At 42.7% G+C, this 20145-nt stretch overlaps 1 protein-coding gene across 2 annotated transcripts in view; it reads right to left on the bottom strand.

The window, feature by feature from the left end:
- Positions 1-251: 251 nt before the first annotated feature.
- The window catches only part of HEATR6 (HEAT repeat containing 6), a 33923-nt gene continuing 14029 nt past the window's right edge, over positions 252-20145 (bottom strand). For both annotated transcript variants that reach the window (XM_052657741.1, XM_052657743.1), the window contains 12 exons: positions 19924-20101; positions 15823-16029; positions 15325-15424; positions 12009-12364; positions 10011-10133; positions 9564-9650; positions 6561-6695; positions 5623-5745; positions 4556-4680; positions 3677-3773; positions 2490-2694; positions 252-1211 (listed from right to left, as the gene is read on the bottom strand). In XM_052657741.1, the coding sequence (XP_052513701.1) occupies positions 640-1211; positions 2490-2694; positions 3677-3773; positions 4556-4680; positions 5623-5745; positions 6561-6695; positions 9564-9650; positions 10011-10133; positions 12009-12364; positions 15325-15424; positions 15823-16029; positions 19924-20101 (2308 nt within the window). In that variant the 3' untranslated portion in view covers positions 252-639. The remainder of the gene's footprint in view (positions 1212-2489; positions 2695-3676; positions 3774-4555; positions 4681-5622; positions 5746-6560; positions 6696-9563; positions 9651-10010; positions 10134-12008; positions 12365-15324; positions 15425-15822; positions 16030-19923; positions 20102-20145) is intronic.

Raw genomic sequence — 20145 nt, forward strand, 5'->3', positions numbered from 1 at the left:
GATGTTACAGCCAGGCTGAAATGAACATGGGCCTCGGCCAGAGGGCCCTGAACGTCAGTTCATCTTTACAGGGCTGTGGGAAGGCATGGAGGGGGCTTCCAGCGGTGCTGCTCGGGGAGCTCAGTGCAACAGCTATTTATCAACCTGAAAGCAACCGATGCAGCTGAACCAGCACAAATTGGCTGAACAGCAGCTCTACTTACAGCTTTCTATAAATGCAACTTGACAAAAATGGTAGACTATGGGCACACTGCTTTACATGAGTTTATTACAAAAGAAAAACAATTCCCAGAGACACAATATACAACATTCTAACTCCTAAATCCTTTTGCTTTTTCCTTTAAATACTCTTCTGAGACCACTCTTCAGAACCCAAGCCTACTCAATCCACAGGACAACCCAACTCCTTGGCTCCCCGAGCACAAGTCAGAGAGTCCAGCAGCCACGGCCACAGCCAAGGCAGTGAAACCACTCTGCAACATGGATGAACCCGCTGAGAAAAATTTCAATAGCTGCTAACCCGTTCTAAATAAATAGTGAAAAGACTGTTTCTGCCCCTAAGACTAAACCCCACACATCTGATGCTCAAGCTCAGGTCTTCCTGTTTCCACTTGACCCCTGGAAAGTATGGTAGACCATTCACTGATGGGTTAATCCTAAGAGTGCTACTTGAGAGCCAGATGAGTCAAAATAAACGGTCAGGGTATCTTCTAAAAAGGCCATGATGGCCCTTTTGGCTGGGTCGCCAGCCAGTGCCTGGACACTGTTTATGTGCCCCAGGGCCGCTCTGACCATCTGGTCTCTTTCCTGCGGGTGGTGGGGTGCTCCGGTGTCATCCCTCTCTGTTCCTGATTTTAAAAACTGTAGGATATAGGACTGGACCATATCCCCGTGCAGTTCGAGGGTTTTCCTGATGCAGGACAGGTCGGAGGGGCTGGCCAAGCTCAGGAGGTGAATCAGCGCCTGGCAGATTTCGGTCCGCAGGCTGGCACAGTACTTGAACTCCAGAAAGTCTGTGGTGTCTTCGCTCTTCTGCAAGGCGGTGACCAGGGCATCCCAGATCTGAGCGTACTGCTCGACCGAGCCATAGTGCTCCCTCCTGCGGGGGACGGCCAGGGCGGCAGCCGATCTGATGCGCACTTTGAAGTTCTTGCATGACGTCACAACTGATGTCAGGGCGTCGTAGGCCTGGGAGGTCCACGGGGCTGTTTCTAGAAAGAATCCATAGTCATTAGAACAAATGAAAGTTTAAAAGTAAGTTGGGTGCGGGGAGAGAAGGGGCCTGCAGGAAGCACATACATTAGTGCTCAAGTTAGTCCTTCCATGTTTTCACTTAATTCTCACTTAAAAAGTGGGTCCTGCATTTTCTTACAAAGGAAAAGAAAATACTGTTTAGGCAGTGACTGGAGGACAGAGTACTCAGATTAACTGGAGACTCAAATTCCTAATACTGAGAAGATGATGCCCAGAGTTCTGTCTTTGCTCCCTTCCTGTTGGCCCCAGAAAGTCAGCCAGCTTTACTCCTTGTCAGAGCTACCACTACCCGCTCCGTTTTGGGAGTTCTTATTCCTTAAGATGGGCAGCAGAGTAAAATGCAGCTTCCTTAACGCTCCCAGCCCTTCCCAACTCCTCTGGTGCCTCTGAAGACAGGAGGCAGATACCCAATTCAAAGAACACCAATGCCAAAGGCCACTTCAGGCTGCTTCCTCAGTGGATGAAGCCATGAGGCTCCTGGCTGACTGGTCTGCCTGGACGCTTCTGGGAGTACAAGGAGCGGAGACAGACCTCCCTAAGGCAATGTTGGTTCTGCTGGTCCAGAGGAACGTCACCTCTCCAGGAAGACACCCTTGTGTTTCAGAAATGCTGGCAATTCAAGCGAGTGGGATCTGGAGGCTGTGATCCAGACCCCAGAACAGCTATCAGCTGCTGCTGATGTACCAAGGTGCAGGGCCTGTCATCCTCAGAGGCAGATCCCTCCCTGCCTGCAGCATTCCACCCTGGAGCCAACATCTCCTGTGGGATTTCCAGTTAAACCCTCTTTCTCTCATGTCTGTTTCCCTTTTAACTTTTTTCCTGATTGCTAAAACAATGTATGCTCACTGCAGAAAATTTTGAAAAATAAAAGCAGAAAAGAATCCTACTTATCATCCCATCGAAAGACAATCACTGTCAATATTTAGGTTAATTTCCTTTCAGTCTTTTTTCTACCCATTTATTGAGATCATACTGTAGAAACAATTTCCATATCTCATTTTCATTTGCTTAACATCAGTACTATCTTTCCAGATTATCAAGAACTTTCTGTAAATGTAATTTTAAGTGGCAACACAATACCCCTTTAAATATATAGCCCATGATTTACCTCACCTTTCCCTTAAACTGGGGTGTTCAGTAAAATACCATGAATAACAGCGTGGTTTTATTAATAATGGAGACTGGTGTGTACTGTCCAAAGAAGCCCTCCATCAGAGAGAAGGAGACATTCTTACCGAGGTGAAGAGCAGGATTTTTAAATACATTTCCTATCGCATAACAGGCATTCCACCGGACTTTCATGGCAGCCTCAATCAGAACAGTAGAAATCAGGGCCTGGATAGCCTCCTCAATGATTTCAGCAAATCTGGGTTTTTCTATATGAGAAGGTTGCAGAAAATGAAGCAAATTTCCAAGGGCTCGGACTGCATTGCTTTTTACCTGGAGTAAGAGGTAAAAGCATTAGAAATCTGTTTTGCCAAAGATGTGTGTCAGAAAGTATAATTTTAATTAAAAAAAAAACAAACAAAAAACACCAAACAGGAGGCCCAAAACATCTTAAAGCAATGAGATAATGAAAAATGTAGCTTGTAAAGGTGCAAGTTCTTAGAACTCTGCAAGGTCTTGTGGGGTCAACATTCTGTGTCATCAGAGAGATGAGGTTCTATAGTTCTTTGCCCTGATTTTTTAAATGTCAGATGGGACTTCAGAGAGGTCTATCTTCCTTGTTTTACAGAGATGGTGTGTAAGGCCCAGAGGCAAAAGGACACGGCTGATTTGCAGCAAGGCTTGGAAAACCTAGGTTTCATAAGTCACAAACTTTGCAGCATACTAGAATCATCTGGGGAGCTTTTTTTTTTAAGAAAACAAAACCAATTCTGACTGAATTAACCTATGGTAGGGCTTCCCGGGTCTTCAGAACCACTGACTAAGTCAAGCACTTGGTTTGGGCCTGGTGCTATGCTAGGTGCTATAATAAAAGGCATCTTGGAGTCCAGTGAGGTATATGGAATGATTTTCAGGTCACAGATGAGGAAACTCACCTTCAGAGAAGTTAATAATGCACCAAAGGTCATTCAGCTATTAAAGGGAAAGCCAGGATTTGAACTTGGCTGATGTCTGCTGACCCACATCTACACTTTTAAAACTTAATAGTGCAACAGGGAATATTCAAAGCCAAGCTGCTCATCTTCCTGACTTGTCAATTCTACCAAGAGATTTTTGGAAGAACAGGCATGGGATAGTCGTACAAACGGCACTGGTATTTCTCACGAGATAGGAAGGAAAGCGTCAAGTGTGGAGTGCACACTATACACCCTGAGCACTCTCTCGATCTCCTCTGAACAGGGATACATCTGGTGAGACAGAACCGTAATACACTAAGTGTCTCACTGAGAAATATGAGGTTGTGCTGTCCGTGTACCTTGTCTTTATCCTTGGAAGCATCTATAGCTGACTGCAGCATCTTCAAGAGCAGGAGGCCTGAGAACTCTTCCTGGAAACTTGGGTCTGGTGTTTCCCTGTCCCACCCAAAGCAAGTGAAACATGTTAACTGTAAAACCCGCCTAAACATGTACAAATATACTCACTCAGTGTAATTATACAAACAGTTCCACAAATCTGTTCAGATTATACTGAGAACTTATTTAGGGTTTACACCTTTTGATTTAGTAGGTCTACATCTAGGGATATAACCAAAAAGGGTATCTCACAATGGAGATTTCATGCATAAAAATGTTCAATGCATATAAAAGCCTACACTAACACGAATGTTCAGTTACAGGGGAACGGCAAAATAACAAGCACATAGAAATGACTGTGTAATAACAAATAACAATTTATAAAAAGTCTACAGAAGCCAGCAGAATGCTTATACATGTTACATGTCTAGAGTGAAGGAACAAAAAGCAAGATACTTGTGTATGCGTAAGAGCAGTGGCCTCTGGAGAGGGAAATTATAGAGGATAAAGCTGTGAATACATTACTTAAAAATATACAATATTGAAAAATAGGCAACTATTACCAAGGTTTTGATTTTCTACTTTTATAGTTTCCACATTTTCTATAATGTGGATATATTACTTATATCAGCATATAGTATTTTACATATATATATTAAAAACAGGTTACTAATAGTATATGAAACAAATATAAATATAAATACAGAAGATAAAACAAAGCAGCAAGACTGACTACATAATGTAAGGGAATTACTGCTAATTGCTTTCTAGTAGGATCAAAGATGTCCTCTTGGGACCTTGGCCTTGGAAGTCAACCAGAGACAGTGAGCTGAGTCACCTACATGTTAACAATCAGAGTGTCGGTCAGGTTGCCGAGGGACCAGGCTGCTTTGGCCCGGACATTAAGAGACTTGTCCTGAAGTGACATCAATATTGCATTGGCTGTGTCTGCAACAAATATGACATCCTGTAAGGTAAACAAAACAAAACACTGTAGTTACCTTAAGAGTTCACACTGCTACCTTCCAAGTTCTCAAATTTGTTTTCAGATAAAGCTATATAAGCCTTTACCACAAACTTGTATTTGCAAATCAAAATTCATTTAATCAATTTACTGTTTTCTTATATGACAATTTAGACACTCATTAAAATTCCAGGGGAAGGTCTCCCATGATTCTGATACATGCCATACACACTCAAGGAGACTACAGATTTTGCTCTTGCAAACATCTTATAACCTGGCCTGTGACAATTATCTCTGAATCCTGCGCTTGGCTTGATGTCCACCTCGGGAAAAGATGTGGACAATGAAACACACTTGTAAGCACATTCTGTTCACTTACACACTTCTCAGTGAGATAAAGATCACAAATAAGAGTGAAGGAGAAATTTGTTTCTGTGTATTAAAATTTTATTAACTTTCTAAATTATTACTATTGTATGGTAACGTCCCATTTCACTTCTTTTTTTCACTGTATATTACTTTAAACATTCACTGGCCTAGGGTCCTGGGCAGTGTGCAAAATAGTTAAATGAACTATCAGTTCAGTTCAGTCGCTCCGTCGTGTCTGACTCTGTGCAACCCCATGAATCGCAGCACGCCAGGCCTCCCCGTCCATCACCAACTCTCGGAGTTCACTCAAACTCACGTCCATCGATTCGGTGATGCCATCCAGCCATCTCATTCTCTGTCGTCCCCTTCTCCTCCTGCCCCCAATCCCTCCCAGCATCAGAGTCTTCTCCAATGAGTCAACTCTTATAGACATTAGCATATTTTAGTAGCAATTAAGGAAACCAGATTATAAACCAATTTAATCACCTTTACTGTGCACTTCAGGAGCTCTATATCATCACAAAGAGTAATAAAATGACTATAAAGTGCACGGTGGAGCTATGTGGGCTCACTGACCTGTCTGAGACAAGGAAAAAGCACATAGACCCCGAGGGCTCGTGAGGTGGCAGCTTTCACTAAACGGTTCTTGCTGTCGTTCAGCCCCAACAGCATCGTGATGCACAGGATCTGCCTGTCGCTCTGCAATGAGAAAGGGAGGCCACGCAAAAGCGTGAGTGAAAGAGTATGAGCCACTGCCTTCGACAAGTGACTATGACACGTCTGTGTTGAATCCACAGTCAGGGAGGTGAACACAACTGAGTCTTTGAGGCTAACTTGGCAGAGAACAAAGGTTCAACTCAGATCCAGTAAACATCAGAGGACCCACTCGAGACAGGGCTCACAGCCTTGTGACTACATGTAACCTCTACCACCATGGGAATCAGGTCATTTTGTTCTCCTCCTTTAATCATGCTGCCTTCCTAATAAAAACTAATTTATATAAATAAGAAGGGATGCAAATGCCATTAAGGGCTAAAGGAAGCAGCGGTCTAAGCACAACATGTATTGAGCACCAAAGTAGGCATTTTCACATGCTTCACATTACCACGCACATCATTTCCACCTTACCGGTGATAAAACTAAACTTTATAGAAGTTAGATAACCAAAGAGCTAGAAGGCAGAAGAGCTGCTAGGATTTAAACCAGCTAGGATTCAAATCCAAAGAGTTAGGATTTTCTAACTTATAGATCTGAAATGCTAAAATGTGACTTCAAAGCCTCTGCTACTCTCCCTTCCCCCGCCAATCCCGCCTTCTAAGCACAGGGAGGAAAAGCTCCCCTGAGACATTAAGATTTCAGCACTGTTCTCCTCTGCCCTCACCCTACACTCAGGTAGAACATGCACCTTTTCCTCAGTGATGATGCTGAATACTGGTTCGAAAGAGTCAAAATCAAACTCAAGCTATCATGTTTAGCATCACAAATTAAAGATGAGAAAACACCCTGAAGGTTACCGGCAGACTGCTGAAGGCTTCCGGCAAGATGGAAGACAGGGCGTCACAGGCGCTGGCCTGCAGCGTCGGGTGTTCTGCGTTCTGCAAGGCTCTGGGTAAAGGACCGTTGAGCATCGCAGTCCAGAAGGTCACCACCTGGAAGGGGCACAGCTGTAAGTGCAGCCGAGAGATGACAGAGGAGCCAGCACGCTGCTCACACTACCATCCGGGACCAGAGTGATGGCGCGCTTTCCATAAAGCGGTCGCTCGCTGTGAACGCTTTCACTAGTGCTTCCCAAGCAGCACTGAAAGGAACTTTAGAAAGCAACTAGTTAAGTGCTTCCATAGTCTGGTTCAGTGAGGCAGCAACAGTGACAGCAGCAATGGGGACAAGAAGAGGACAGCATCAGCTTATACTCTCCAGAGCTTCCCAGCGCCAGGTGCTGCTCCACGTGCTTGCCACGGATCAACGCCCTGCATGTTTAAGAAACATTTATTTATTTAGGCTGTACTGAGTCTTAGCTGAGGCACCTGTGATCTTCTGCTCGTGGCATGTGAACTCTTAGTTGTGGCGTGTGGAATCTAGTGCCCTGATCAGACATCAAACCCAGGCCCCCCATTGGGAGCATGGAGTCTTACCCACTGGACCACCAGGGATGTCCCCCCATCAACTTTTTTTAATTTCAGCCCAACTAAATGAAGAATACACCATTATCTCCATTTTCATACAAGGAAACTGAGGCACAAAGAGGTAACCTGCTGGTGGGCAGCAGGGCTGGACTAGAATCAGATCAACTGACCCCCAGCCAGGCGCTCTTTCAACCTGCCCCTCGGTGGGCACAGGGTCGGAGTTCCAGGGTGGCCCAGAGGCTGTGTGCTGGATCCAGAAAGGCAGACTGGGGCTGAGGCCTCCATCCGCTGCTTCCAGTCTCTGCAGTCTTGGGTGGTCGCTGAACCCAAGTTTTGGTTCCTCTTCAGTAAAGCAGGGCAAAGACGTCTACTTGGCAGAGTTTGTGTGATAATAAAATGTAAGACTGTGTGTAAAGTCTCTAGCACAGCGCCGGGTACATAGTGGAGATTCTTCAACGGAACAATAAGCTCTGTTTTGAGCATGTAGAACAATTTTCTCACTTCAGTGCCCCTCAAGGGAGGCATCTGCAAGTGCTTTCACAGTTTCCTTCTCATGTTTTTAAAAACCCTGAAGAATCATGCCCCAGATGCAAATCTGTCTGGGGTTTTGGTGTCTCCATTTCCTCCCCATGGACTTAGTTATAAATTTTGCCATGTACCCATGTGCCAGTTCTTTCACCTCCACAATCCTATCACCAAGACCCCCAATCTGGGCCCTCTTGCCCCAAACCAGAAGATGACAGCCAGGTGTGGTTGCTAGCCTTCAAGCTGGCCTCCAAGGAGCCTCACCTCCTAATGTTTAGGAGGCCATCCCCTTCCACACTGACTTGGGCTGATCAGTGAGGAACTTCCAAAGCTAGATCATAAAAATCCTATAGCTCTATCTTGCTCTCTCTTAATTAAACTGCTGTAATGGTGGCCAGGACATTCCCTGTGGCTTGGTGGTAAAGAACCCACTGTGGGAGATGCAAGAAACGTGGGTTCAACCCCTGGGTCAGGAAGATCCCCTAGAGAAGGAAATGGAAACCCACTCCAGTATTCTTGCCTGGGAAATCCCATGGACAGAGGAGCCTGGAGGGCTACAGTCCTTAGGGTCACAAAAAGTGAGACACGACTTAGCAACTGAGCAAGGGTGGCCAGCTGCCTTGTACAGAGAAGACTCCAGCAGCTCTCTGGGGAGGTCCTCAAGCGGAGGGAGCAAATGAGATCTGCCAGCAGGCAGCGCTAAGCTGCAAGGTATGTGGCTGAGTGAGACACCGCAGAAGAGGCGCCACCCACCTTTGTCAAATTCAGCTGACTGCAGCCCCTGCCAGCATCCTGGCTGTAGTCTCATGAGACCTCAGCCAGAACCATCAGGTAAGCTGCTCCCAATTCCTGGCCCACAGAAACTATGTGAGAGAATAAATGTAGGACATGGCTTTAAGCTGCTAAGTGCTTATCATTATAATTTATCAGTCAAGTATATCAGTAATACAGAAAGTATATCCCTTTTTGACATATGAAATAATACTAAAGCGTGAGTGGTTAAGTCTTGCCCAAAATCACATGGAGCAAGAGAACAAGTCTGGATTAAACCCAGGTCTGTCTGATGGCGAAGCTCAACACAACTCCCTGCAAATGGTGACACTTCAGTTTTAGTGACTGTCTAGGGAAGGACTAGGGCTAGACATTCTTAATTCCCTGTAAGGATGACAGAAACTGGAAGAGAAAAGGAACGGGCAGGCTGAGGAGGGCAGAGGGAGAAAACCTCACTCATGTTGAGTTGACTTTGCTTTTGGCACTACGTAGAAGGTTTCTTTGGTGGGCTCACGTGTTCCTCCTCCAGAGAATAACTGGCACAGCGTGGGGGCAACACAGAGAATCTAAGATCACAAAATCTAATGGAAATAATGGGGAGAGGGGGCTGGCAGTGAAGGGGTTAAGGAAATTAAGATTCATTGAACATCTATTTGCTAGTGTTCACATCTCATTCAATCTTCCAAAAGTCCGATGAGTCAAGGATTTTTATTCCTCTTTATAACAAGGAAATTATAATATTATTCATTATATTCATTAAGTGGTTTAATCTCATGACTTTTTATTCCAAATCCTGGGCTCTTCCCAGCATTCTAGTCTTTCTCTTGGGCATACTGAGTAATAGAATTAGGTTTTGTGCAACAAAACTGGTTCTTCCATTGCTGGCTCTATGTTACACATTACCACATATTGAACTGCAAATAAAATGAAATGCAAATAAAACCTACTCATCCTAAATTATAAACCATAATTTCCGATACTGAAAGAAACCAAACTCTCTGATACTTTCTGATACCGAAAGAAACCATCGCTGAGCCTCAAAATAAAACTGACTGAAGCACTAAGAAAAGAGAAAACCATGAATACACATTTACTTACCAAGGGGACTGGAACTCTCTGATCAGGTGCTACGGAAGAATCTGGTTTATACTGGTGTATTAAGCTGGTACCCAGTTCTTCCAGAAGCTGCCAAGATAAAAGAAACAGATTATCAGAGATGAATATTAGAACCATGGAGGTAAAAAGCAACTTCAATTTACAGATTACTTCAAATCAAGGGGAAAAATAATTTCCAATTGCTTTTCTTTCTTTCTTTAGCAACTCCTATCTCAGAGCCATTCTCAACAGGAGCAAAATCACCAGGTATATTTCATTAATTTATTATCAAATTAATTTTTTTGGTTTATATGTAGGGCTTAAAATAGAAGAACGTATCACTTCCCTACCTGAAACGTCCTAAAGAAACTCAGAACCATGGACATGTGGCAGAGGAAAGAACCTAAAAGCAGGAAAAGAAAAAAGCACATGGCTTTTCATGAAAATTACCTTTGCTCCATGAAGCTGGACAGACGGATCTGCCTCCCCCAGGCACTTGCAAATCACCTCTCCAAGCTCCATTAAGTAGACCTGCGTCATCGAAAAGTAGCCCCTTGCCAGATGAGCCAACACCTGCAAAGGAAACAGGATTAGCCCTGAGAACGGAATGCAGGACCGCAAGATCCAGAAGCATTCCAGTATTTCAGAAATCACTCACACTCAACAAGGGGCTTAAACCTGAAGTTGAATAAAATGACTAACAACCATAATCTTTATTTTATGACTAAACTCAACTAAGCGCTATCATACAATTTTATGGTGCTTTATAATCTACAAAATGTGTTTAAGATTATCATTATTGTCTCACTTAAGCCCGGGAACAATTTTTCAAAGGCGGTATTAACTAAATATTCTAGCTGAAGAAACTATGATGGAAAAGTTTAAGAGGTTAAAGTGTTGTGCATTAGTTGCTTAGCTGTGTCCAACTCTGTGACCCCATGGACTGTAGCCCACCAGACTCCCCTGTCCATGGAATTCTCCAGGCAAGAATACTGGAGTGGTTGCCATTCCCTTTTCCAGGGGATCTTCCTGACCCAGAGATCGAACCTGGGTCTCCTGCACTGCAGGCAGATTCTTTACCAACTGAACCACCAAGGCAAGCCCTAAGAGGTTAAAGGACATGTGTAATATCAACCCGATAATTAGCAGCAGACCCCAAGACCAAACCTGTGTCTTAGGTCCTACCTGAATACAGAAAAAACAAATACTTTAATCTAGGGTGGTTCTCTTCCTTTGAAGGAATAAATATTTTGTTGTCTCTAAGCAGATATAACAAAATATTTATTCCTTCAAAGGAAGAGAACCACCCTAAATTAAAGTATTTGTTTTTTCTGTATTCAGGTAGGACCTAAGACACAGGTTTGCCAACAAAGGTCCGTCTAGTCAAGGCTATGGTTTTTCCAGTAGTTATGTATGGATGTGAGAGTTGGACTGTGAAGAAAGCTGAGCGCAGAAGAATTGATGCTTTTGAACTATGGTGTTGGAGAAGACTCTTGAGAGTCCCTTGGACTGCAAGGAGATCCAACCAGTCCATTCTAAAAGAGATCAGTCCTGGGTGTTCTTTGGAAGGAATGATGCTAAAGCTAAAACTCCAGTACTCTGGCACCTCATGCGACAGTTGACTCATTGGAAAAGACTCTGATGCTGAGAGGGAATGGAGGCAGGAGGAGAAGGGGAAGACAGAGGATGAGATGGCTGAATGGCATCACTGACTCGATGGACGTGAGTTTGAGTGAACTCCAGGAGTTTGTGATGGACAGGGAGGCCTGGCATGCTGCAATTCATGGGGTCACAAAGAGTCGGACACAATTGAGTGACTGAACTGAACTGAAGCAGATATATGACCAACGAGAAGTAAACATTTATTTTAATTTTCAGATGCAGATATCAAAGATTAACTATAATTTCTTTCAGAATTATTATATAATCTATAACACCTATTGGCCATATAATACCTGAGATGACTAAAATGGCTTGCAACAAAACCGGATGAATCTGACATTTTACAACCAAGCCCCTCCACCTACCCCCCTAAAACAAAGCAACAAAGCATTCACACCTAAAACGTGAATTCACGCACAATTCCCACTAATACCAATGACACATGGCTTGGTTTTACATTATTTTCAGACTTATTCCTCATGAGGTAATCACCCTGTGAAGAAAGAATGTGTGTGTGTGTGTGTGTGCATGCGCACACGCTAGGTCACTTCAGTTGTGTCTGACTCTTTGTGACCAGCTACTCTGTTCAAGGGATTCTCCAGGTGAGAATACTAGAGTGGGTTGCCATGCCCTCCTCCAGGTAATCTTGCCAACCCAGGGATCAAACCTGTGTCTCCTGTGACTCCTGCACTGCAGGCAGATTCTTTACTGCTGAGCCACCAGGGAGGCCCCATGAAGAAAGAATGATTACTTCCATTTCAGAGAAGAGGAAATGAAACCTCCTACCTGCAAGGCCTCCAACCGCATGGGGAACGGCTCATAGATGCTTCCTCCTGCAGAACCAGCATCGCTACCTGAACAGGAATCCTCCCTGGGCAGAACAACAATGGAAATGCAAAGTCGAATGAGCCAGCAGGGCTCTGACAACAACTTTGGTGAGCTAACAGCTCCTTCTTCTACAAAGGGTCCTGGAGGGCCCTTCTTCCACCATTCAGGAGGACTGAGGTGAGGAGTGGCTGAGCTGCTGCTGCTGAGTCCAGACGAACAGGGCTGTTGTAGAAGTAGCTGGACTTCAGGTAAAGGTGCGTGAGTGGACACTATGGCTCCCAACAGTGTGAGACTTGACACACGAACATTAACGTCTGTCAAAGGGAACAGTAAGAACCTATCACCATGGGAACGGTGACCACAGAGATCATAATTATCCCTGCAGGCAATTAAGAATTAGGACTTTCTTGTTTAACCTGAATCTAATTAAACCTCCAGACAGAACTTCCAGTTTACAGGAAACACATGTATAAGTTAAACAACATCATAAGGAAAATATCCCACAAATTGAGGGTGAGACATACTATAAAGACAACTGGTAGGACTTCCTGGTGTTCCAGTGCTTAAGAATCCACCTTCCAATGTAGGACACGGGTTAGACCCCTGGTTGGGGAACTAAGATCCCATGTGACTCGAGCAACTAGGGAGACGCCCCCGCACACCACAAAGACGACCCAGTGCAGCCAAAAAAAAAAAAAAAAAAAGAAAAGACAACTGGCTTAGACCCTTCCAAAATCAATCATGAAAGAAAGAAAAAGAGTGGTGGGCCACTGTAGAGTCCAAAAGGCTAAAGTGAAGGGACAGGACAAGATGGCACAGTAGGAAGATGCTAGGCTCTCTTCTCATAGAGAGGAAAATTGCAGTCATGTAGAGCTACCATCTCGGAGAACAACCTGATGACCAGCAGAAAAAATTTTTCACAACTAAACTTTTTTTTTAAAGCCATATTGAGACAAGTAGGAGGGGCAGAGACATGGTCTGGGAGGGACCTACACCCCTTGAGTGCTACAAACCATAGGCAGGAGGGATTTCACAGCCTTAGAGATCCTCCTGAGGAGTGAGGGTTCTGAACCCAATGTTGGGCTCCCCAGCCCAGGGGACCTGCACCAGGAAGATGATTCCCCCACAAACCAGTGGGGGTTACACCTGAGAGAGAGTCGGAGGGCTGTAGAGAATTGTGAATCCACTCCAAAAGGCTGTGCACAAAAACTCACTGGCTCCAGGTTATGGCACACAGACAGCAGTTTGAAAAGAAGCTGATCAAAGAGGGAGATTCACTGACTAATAATAAAGCATGTGCCTGAGGGTTTCTGAGAAGCGAGCGAGTGCCACTTAAAAAAAATTTTTTTTCGTCTCTCTCTCTACTTAGTCAGCTAGGCACCGGCAGGTACCTGTTCCGACTCTCGCCATCTAATTTACTAGCATGCATCTGTGGATCCCACCCATCACATGCTCATCTAATTCAGTTCCCAGTTACAGCCAGCTGCGCTGGGAGCCAACCCCCATACACTAACACACCTGCAGAAAGTGCGGCCCAGGAACGACAGAAGGGCAGTCGCCACTCACACAGGGGACACTCCTGGAGCCCTGGGCTCTGGTGACCTGGGGGAACCATACTACCGGGCCTCCGAGTTCACCTTCTACACTTAGCCACTCTACCAAGAACAGGAGATGCAGCTGATCTACCTGATACATACAAACAAACAGAGGATTATGCAAAATAAGACAGGTCTCAATAAAGTTACTAAGACTGAAATCATATCAAGCATCTTTTCAGACTAAAATCCTGAGACAAGAAATCAACTACTAGAGAAAACACAAACAAGTGGAGTCTAGACAACATGCCACCAACCAACCAATAGGTCACTGAAAAAAGTCTAAAAGGAAAACCTTGAGACAAGTGAAAATGGAAACAGTGTTTCAAAACCTACTGCATAAAGCAAAGGTTGTTCTAAAAGAGAAATCCACAGCAATACAGGCCTACCTCAGAAAGTAAGAAAAATCTCAAACAAACCGTTTAACCTTATACCTAAAGGAACTAAAAAAAGAAAAACAAACTCAAAGGGAAAACAAAGATCAGAGTAGAAATAAATAAAATGACACACACACACACACACACACACACACACACACACACACACGAAACAACAGAAAAGATCAATGAAACCAAAAACTGGTTCCCAAAAAGATAAACAAAATTGAAAAACCTTTAGCCAGACTCATCAAGAAAAATAGAGCCCAAATCAATAAAAAGACTGAATAAAAGGGCCCAAATTGCAGAGTCAGACATGACTGAGTGACTGAACTAAACCAAAATCAGTAAAATTAGAAATGAAAAAGAAAAGATACAACCAACACCACAAAGGATTATAAGAGATCACTATTAACAGTTATATGCCAACAAATTGGACAACCAAGAAGAAATGGATAAATTTCTAAAAACATTCAATGACCAATTACTAGCAATGAAATCAAATCACTGATCAAAAAATTCCACCCAAAACAAAAGCCCAGGACCAGATGGCTTTAAGGGTGAGGTAAATTCTACCAAACATTTAAAGAAGACTTAATACCAATCCTCCTCAAACTATTCTAAAAAACTGAAGAGGAAGAAATGCTTCCACACTCACTCTATCAGGCCAACATTACCCTGATAGCAAAACTAGGTTTTATATTCCACTTCTTTCCAAAAAGAGGAAGATGTCTATCTGTCTATCCATTTTCTACTTATATCTAAAGACTATGAATTATTATATACCAGAGCAGAAGTGAAGAAGTGAACTCAAAGTCGCTCAGTTGTGTCCAACTCTTTGCGACCCCCATGGACTATACAGTCCATGGAATTGTCCAGGCCAGAATACTGGAATGGGGTGCCTTTCCCTTCTCCGTGGGATCTTCCCAACCCAGGGATCGAGCCCAGGTCTCCCGCGTTGTGGGCGGATTCTTCACCAGCTGAGCCACCAGGGAAGCCCCACTAGCGCAGAGCCCCTGGGATCTGCTCGGCCTTAACTCTAAAGGGACACTCCAGTCACTGCGCTGATGCACTGAAAAGGCACTGAACTGTACAGCTGATTCTCCAAGTTATTTCTTTCCAGTGGTGCCTATGGGGCCTTCAGGGATCAAAAGTAGGGTTCTGGCGATAGCTGGTTCCCCTCAAAGTTTGAGGATAATAAACAGAATTATCTTAGTGTATTAAAAATGTTCTGAATATTTTAAACTAGTAATCTAGATTTTATTGATATAAAGAAGCAATCAATTTCAAACTACCACCAACCTTTGTGGCGGATATAAGGTTTTATCTGGTTCCAGACTTTGGTCAGCAGGCTGAGTTTCAGACGGTTATAAGGTGAATTTGATACCAAGTTTGCAAGACACTACAAAACACAAAGAGTAGCTCATTAACGGGCCTGGTTAAGCCACAGCACAGAGACAAAATTTAAAGCATTTAATTAAAAAACAAAAGTCTTTACATTCATTTGAAAATCAGTCTTTTTTTTTCTTTTCCTTTTTTTAAAGGGAAAAGGGCACTTGGTACAACTTAAAAGGAATTGTCATAGTAAATCATTTATTTGGACATACAAAGAGATCACATATACAAAGATCACATATAGCTGTGATCAGACAAGTAGGAAGAACAGACTTCCAATCAGGTTATCTTTAATAAAATTACTTATATTCTTAAGTCAATTCATTTGTGGGCAATATAAACATTACACAAAACTGAAATAGAGAAACTGCCTCTGCCAATTCACTGATATCTTGGCACATTTACCTTAATTATCTGAGTGAGGGTCTGTGAGGATGATTCCGCCACCAAAGCTAACAAAAGACATCTGTGCAACTCTTTAATGCTGGAAGCGATCATTACGGAAAAGGGAGTGAAAGCCCTTTTGTGGTCACTGATATCTTCAGCAACGGAAAGAAACTGCTTTGAGCCTTCCAAGATGGCAGATAAAACTTGCAGGGCACAAGCACGTGTCTGAAATTTCAGAAGGATTCACTTCAGTGAGTTAAAAATCAGGAGTCAAATCCCCTTCTTCCTATATATACTTTTCATTTTCAAAGTATTTAGATCATTTTAATTAGACGAATAAAGGCAATGCAATTTCTATCAGGTCCTAAAAGTAGCTGTGGACTAAGGCACCTGCACCGTCATTCCCTACCCTCACTTAAAAAAAAAAAAAAAGAACTTTAAATCACATTGCTGTTAGGTTTTCTTACTATAGGGAATAAGTCTAAGCTATGCCAGAGTATAAAAACCTAAAATCACGAGCATGAAAGTAACTTAAGGACGAGAAGCCTAGTTTAGTCAAGGATAAAGCCAACGGACAAGAGACAAGTCAACAGCCTGTGGGGTGGAAAAAGATAGACCCATCTACAATCTGTTTCACATCAAAGTTCCTGAGGACATTCTGCCTTACATTTTACCCTAAAGAATCCATGAGCGCTCAGTGTTAATTAAATAGGATATTTGGAACGCCATGCATACTCAGCTTGGCAGACACCATTAGTGACCAACTTTCAAAAATATTCTTAGGTACAGAAAATAACACTAGCTGCAATAAAAACCTTTGATACTCAAAGAAATACTATTAAATATAACCTTATGGATGGAAAGGAAAATACGTGCACCTCTGTCAGTGGACTGCTGTTATCTGTCAGGAATAGTGCCTTTGCATCAAGATTTTCTTTATAAGGTTAATTACTTTTAATTGGTACGCTGACAATTCTGCGGTATTAAAAATCAGAAGGGAAAAAATAAGTGGAAAGAAAGCCAAATTTAACCAAAATGGAATGCAGGCGATAAATGCAGGACTACTAATGAAACAGTACTGTACCCTCTTTGGCCAGCTCACCCCAAAATGCCAACTGAAAAGACTTTTAAAAGCAAGGAATCAACATTATAACTTTAGGATCTAATCTAAATATTTACTCAGTAAGAAGCACATTGGAGTTTGGTGTGAAAAAGGTTTTCCAGAAAATCTTCAACTATGTTATCTCCAAATTGCTGCTGTTGTTCAGGAGTTAAGTCGAAACAAATCATTTCTACATGTCTTTTATAGAGTAGAATCATTAACAAAAAAACCCAAAGTTTTTGTGAGAACAAATTTATAGTACAGCAGTATGAGTCTTTCGAATTAAGCAGAGATCACTTAAGAAAGCTAGGAAGTTGACAATGTATGAGGACAGTGGTATGTGTGAGTGCGTGAGTGCGTGAGTGCGTGTGTGCGTGAGTGCGTGTGTGCGTGAGTGCGTGTGTGCGTGCGTGTGTGTGTGTGTGTGTGTGTGTGTGTGTGTGTGTGTGTGTGTGTGTGTGTAGGGGGGAGAGAGAGAAAGGGAGAGGGAGATCTCAAGCACAAGTCAGCTGATCCAAGAACTTAGATAAGAGGCTACCAAAACTTTTCTGTAAAGGGCAAGTAGTACAAATTTTATATTCTAGATTTTGCACACCACAGACTCTTTGTTGCAACCGCTCAACTCTGCTATGGCAGCACAGACACTGTATAAATAAATGTTGCTGTTCTCAAATAAAATATTTCTTTTAGATAGTGAAATCTAAAATTCATATAATTTTTGCATGTCACAAAATATTTTATTAAAAAAAAATTAAAGCATTAAAAACCACTTAACTCATAGATTATACAAAATCTGGTATTGTGCCAGATTCAGCCCATTGGCCACAGTCTGCCAACACTCTGATTAGACGACTGGCTGGTCTTAACTGAAAAAGGTAGATGTTGTGCTAAAGAAACTGCCACTTCTGTAAAATGTAAAATCTACAATTTCAAGAGCTCGCCAACCAAACAAAATTAAAAGCCAGCCTGTAAAAAGAAACTAATACTCAAAAAGTTTTCAGCTCAATTAACTTTGCTTCCTAACTGGGAAAAAGCATAACTATCACAGATGAAAACAGAAGAATGTCAATGAGGGTTTCCCTGGTGGCTCAGTGGTAAAAGAACTCACCTGCCAATGCAGGAGACACAGTCTGGTCCACATCCTGGCCCCGTACGACCCCACAGGCCTGTGCGGAGCAACTAAGCCTGTGCACCACACTGTCGAGCCTGCACCCCAGAGCCCATGCTCCGCAGCAAGAGACGCCAGCTGCGCACCGCAACTAGAGAAGAGCCCCCACTCACCGCAGCAGAGAAGAGCCCATAATGCAAAGAAGACCCAGCACAGCCGAAGTAAATAAATAAAATTATACATAAAAAATTTATCAGTATGTCAGTGACGACTGTGCTTCCAACTGAATCCACCACAGGTTTATACCAGAGCTGCCATGAACTCCATCATCAGAGTGCACCTCAGGAGAAGGTATGACACTGCTGTCCTGTCACGCTTCATCCTGGCTAGGGGAAACTGCAGTCTATGCTCCCCAACTCCATACTCAACAAGCAGCCGAGAAAATGACCACTCAGCTTTGACACATGGCTGCACCTTTAAACCTAGCTCTGATCAATCCTGAATGCTATTCCATTCCAATGACAAGAACTAGTACTTTTAATTTTCACACATAACTTTCTAGCAGTCTCTAAAAAGCCTCTCACCAATAAAACACTTCTTACTATCATTAAACATTTCGAAAATAAAAAGGATATAAATATCATGAAAATTATGTCAACCTACTTTCTTCTCCATATTCTCAGCTATTTACTGCAGTTCCCTTCAGCTGGAGGGTCTTCAAAAATATAAGTACATATATATTTTTTCAATTTTTAAAGCAGTTTTCCTTCTAATTACTAGAATGGCCTCATTAGTTATTTATTTGCCACCATCATTTTCCATTTTCCGCCCAGGTTCTCATTTGTTAATGATTCAGTCAGTCGGAAACATTTTTAGCAGTGTAACTATTTAGCATATAGAGTACTTGAAATCACCCTATAAAACATTTTTTGTGCTCATAATTGAGGTTAGTTTATTTTTCTTCACCCTATAAAAAATGTTGAAGGGTCATTTAGAGGTTTTCTTATATACTAATTAGGAGATGATCAAAGGGAGTTCCAATGTATTATGAATTGCTAGCCCTCTTCCTTGCTTTTAAGGGAGAAATTCTAAAAACAGAAAAGAAATAATTTCTATTGACCTCATTAAAACTATCTACTCTGAGAAAGTAGGTTGGTTACCTGGAGGACATGAGATACCATTCAGCATGACTTTTTAATGTTCATTATCGTAAGGGGAATCTAAACAGCAGACTACTTTCCTTATTTGGGTAAAAAGCTAACTTCAGGAGAAGAGTTAACATATCCAAGAAGAGGGAAATATCTGATCAGCCACAGCTACCTTGCTGTAGTTATCCATGACTGCCAAGTTATTTTTTCTTCTTTTTTAAAAACAAGTTTTTCTCATTAAACTATGTATTACTATTTATTACTATGATTTGAAAAATACGGAAAAGTTGGAAGAAAAAAACCACTTGGGATCATAAAATTCTCTATCCAATACTTTCATAAAACATCGTCCACAATCCCCAGCCTTACATATCTTTCATAACCACTATATATCACGATATTCCAGTGAGTATTTAAGCCATTTTGAATTTTTTTCCTATTGTAAACACCATGGCAACACTTTCATAAAAGAAACGGACGCACAGCTGCTTCAGTGCAGTTCAGAGAGGACACTGAAGCAGCAACTCAGCGTGCTCACGCTTCAAGCCAGCCCTGGGGCAGGAGACCGCAGCGTGGTCTCCCTCAACCTGACAGCCACGTAAGCCCTATCCTCCTATCCCCCTGCCCCACCAGTGGTTCTCAAGTCAGGACTTGGGTCAGTATTAGTAAGAGCCTTGCTCTGATACGGGATGGGGCAGAGGGAACAACAAAGACTTGTGAAGTCGTCCTAGTTGTAACACTTAGAATCTAAATGCTCTTACCTTTGGAGAAGGATCTTTTAGCGTAAGAGTCATCAGGGACACAGACTGTGGGCTTCCAAGCTCTGGTGTATCAGGAACAAAGGCTGACCAGTAGGCATATAGAACTTTTTTTTCTATTGATTTTATAGTAGAAAGAAAACAGGCTAATGCTCCTTGGCGAACTTTGGCTTGGTAAGACCTTTAACACCCAAAAGAAGGAAGAAAAAAGTCTTTTAATTGCTT

This window comes from Budorcas taxicolor, chromosome 19 (assembly GCF_023091745.1).
Source record: "Budorcas taxicolor isolate Tak-1 chromosome 19, Takin1.1, whole genome shotgun sequence".
Lineage (NCBI taxonomy): Eukaryota > Metazoa > Chordata > Mammalia > Artiodactyla > Bovidae > Budorcas > Budorcas taxicolor.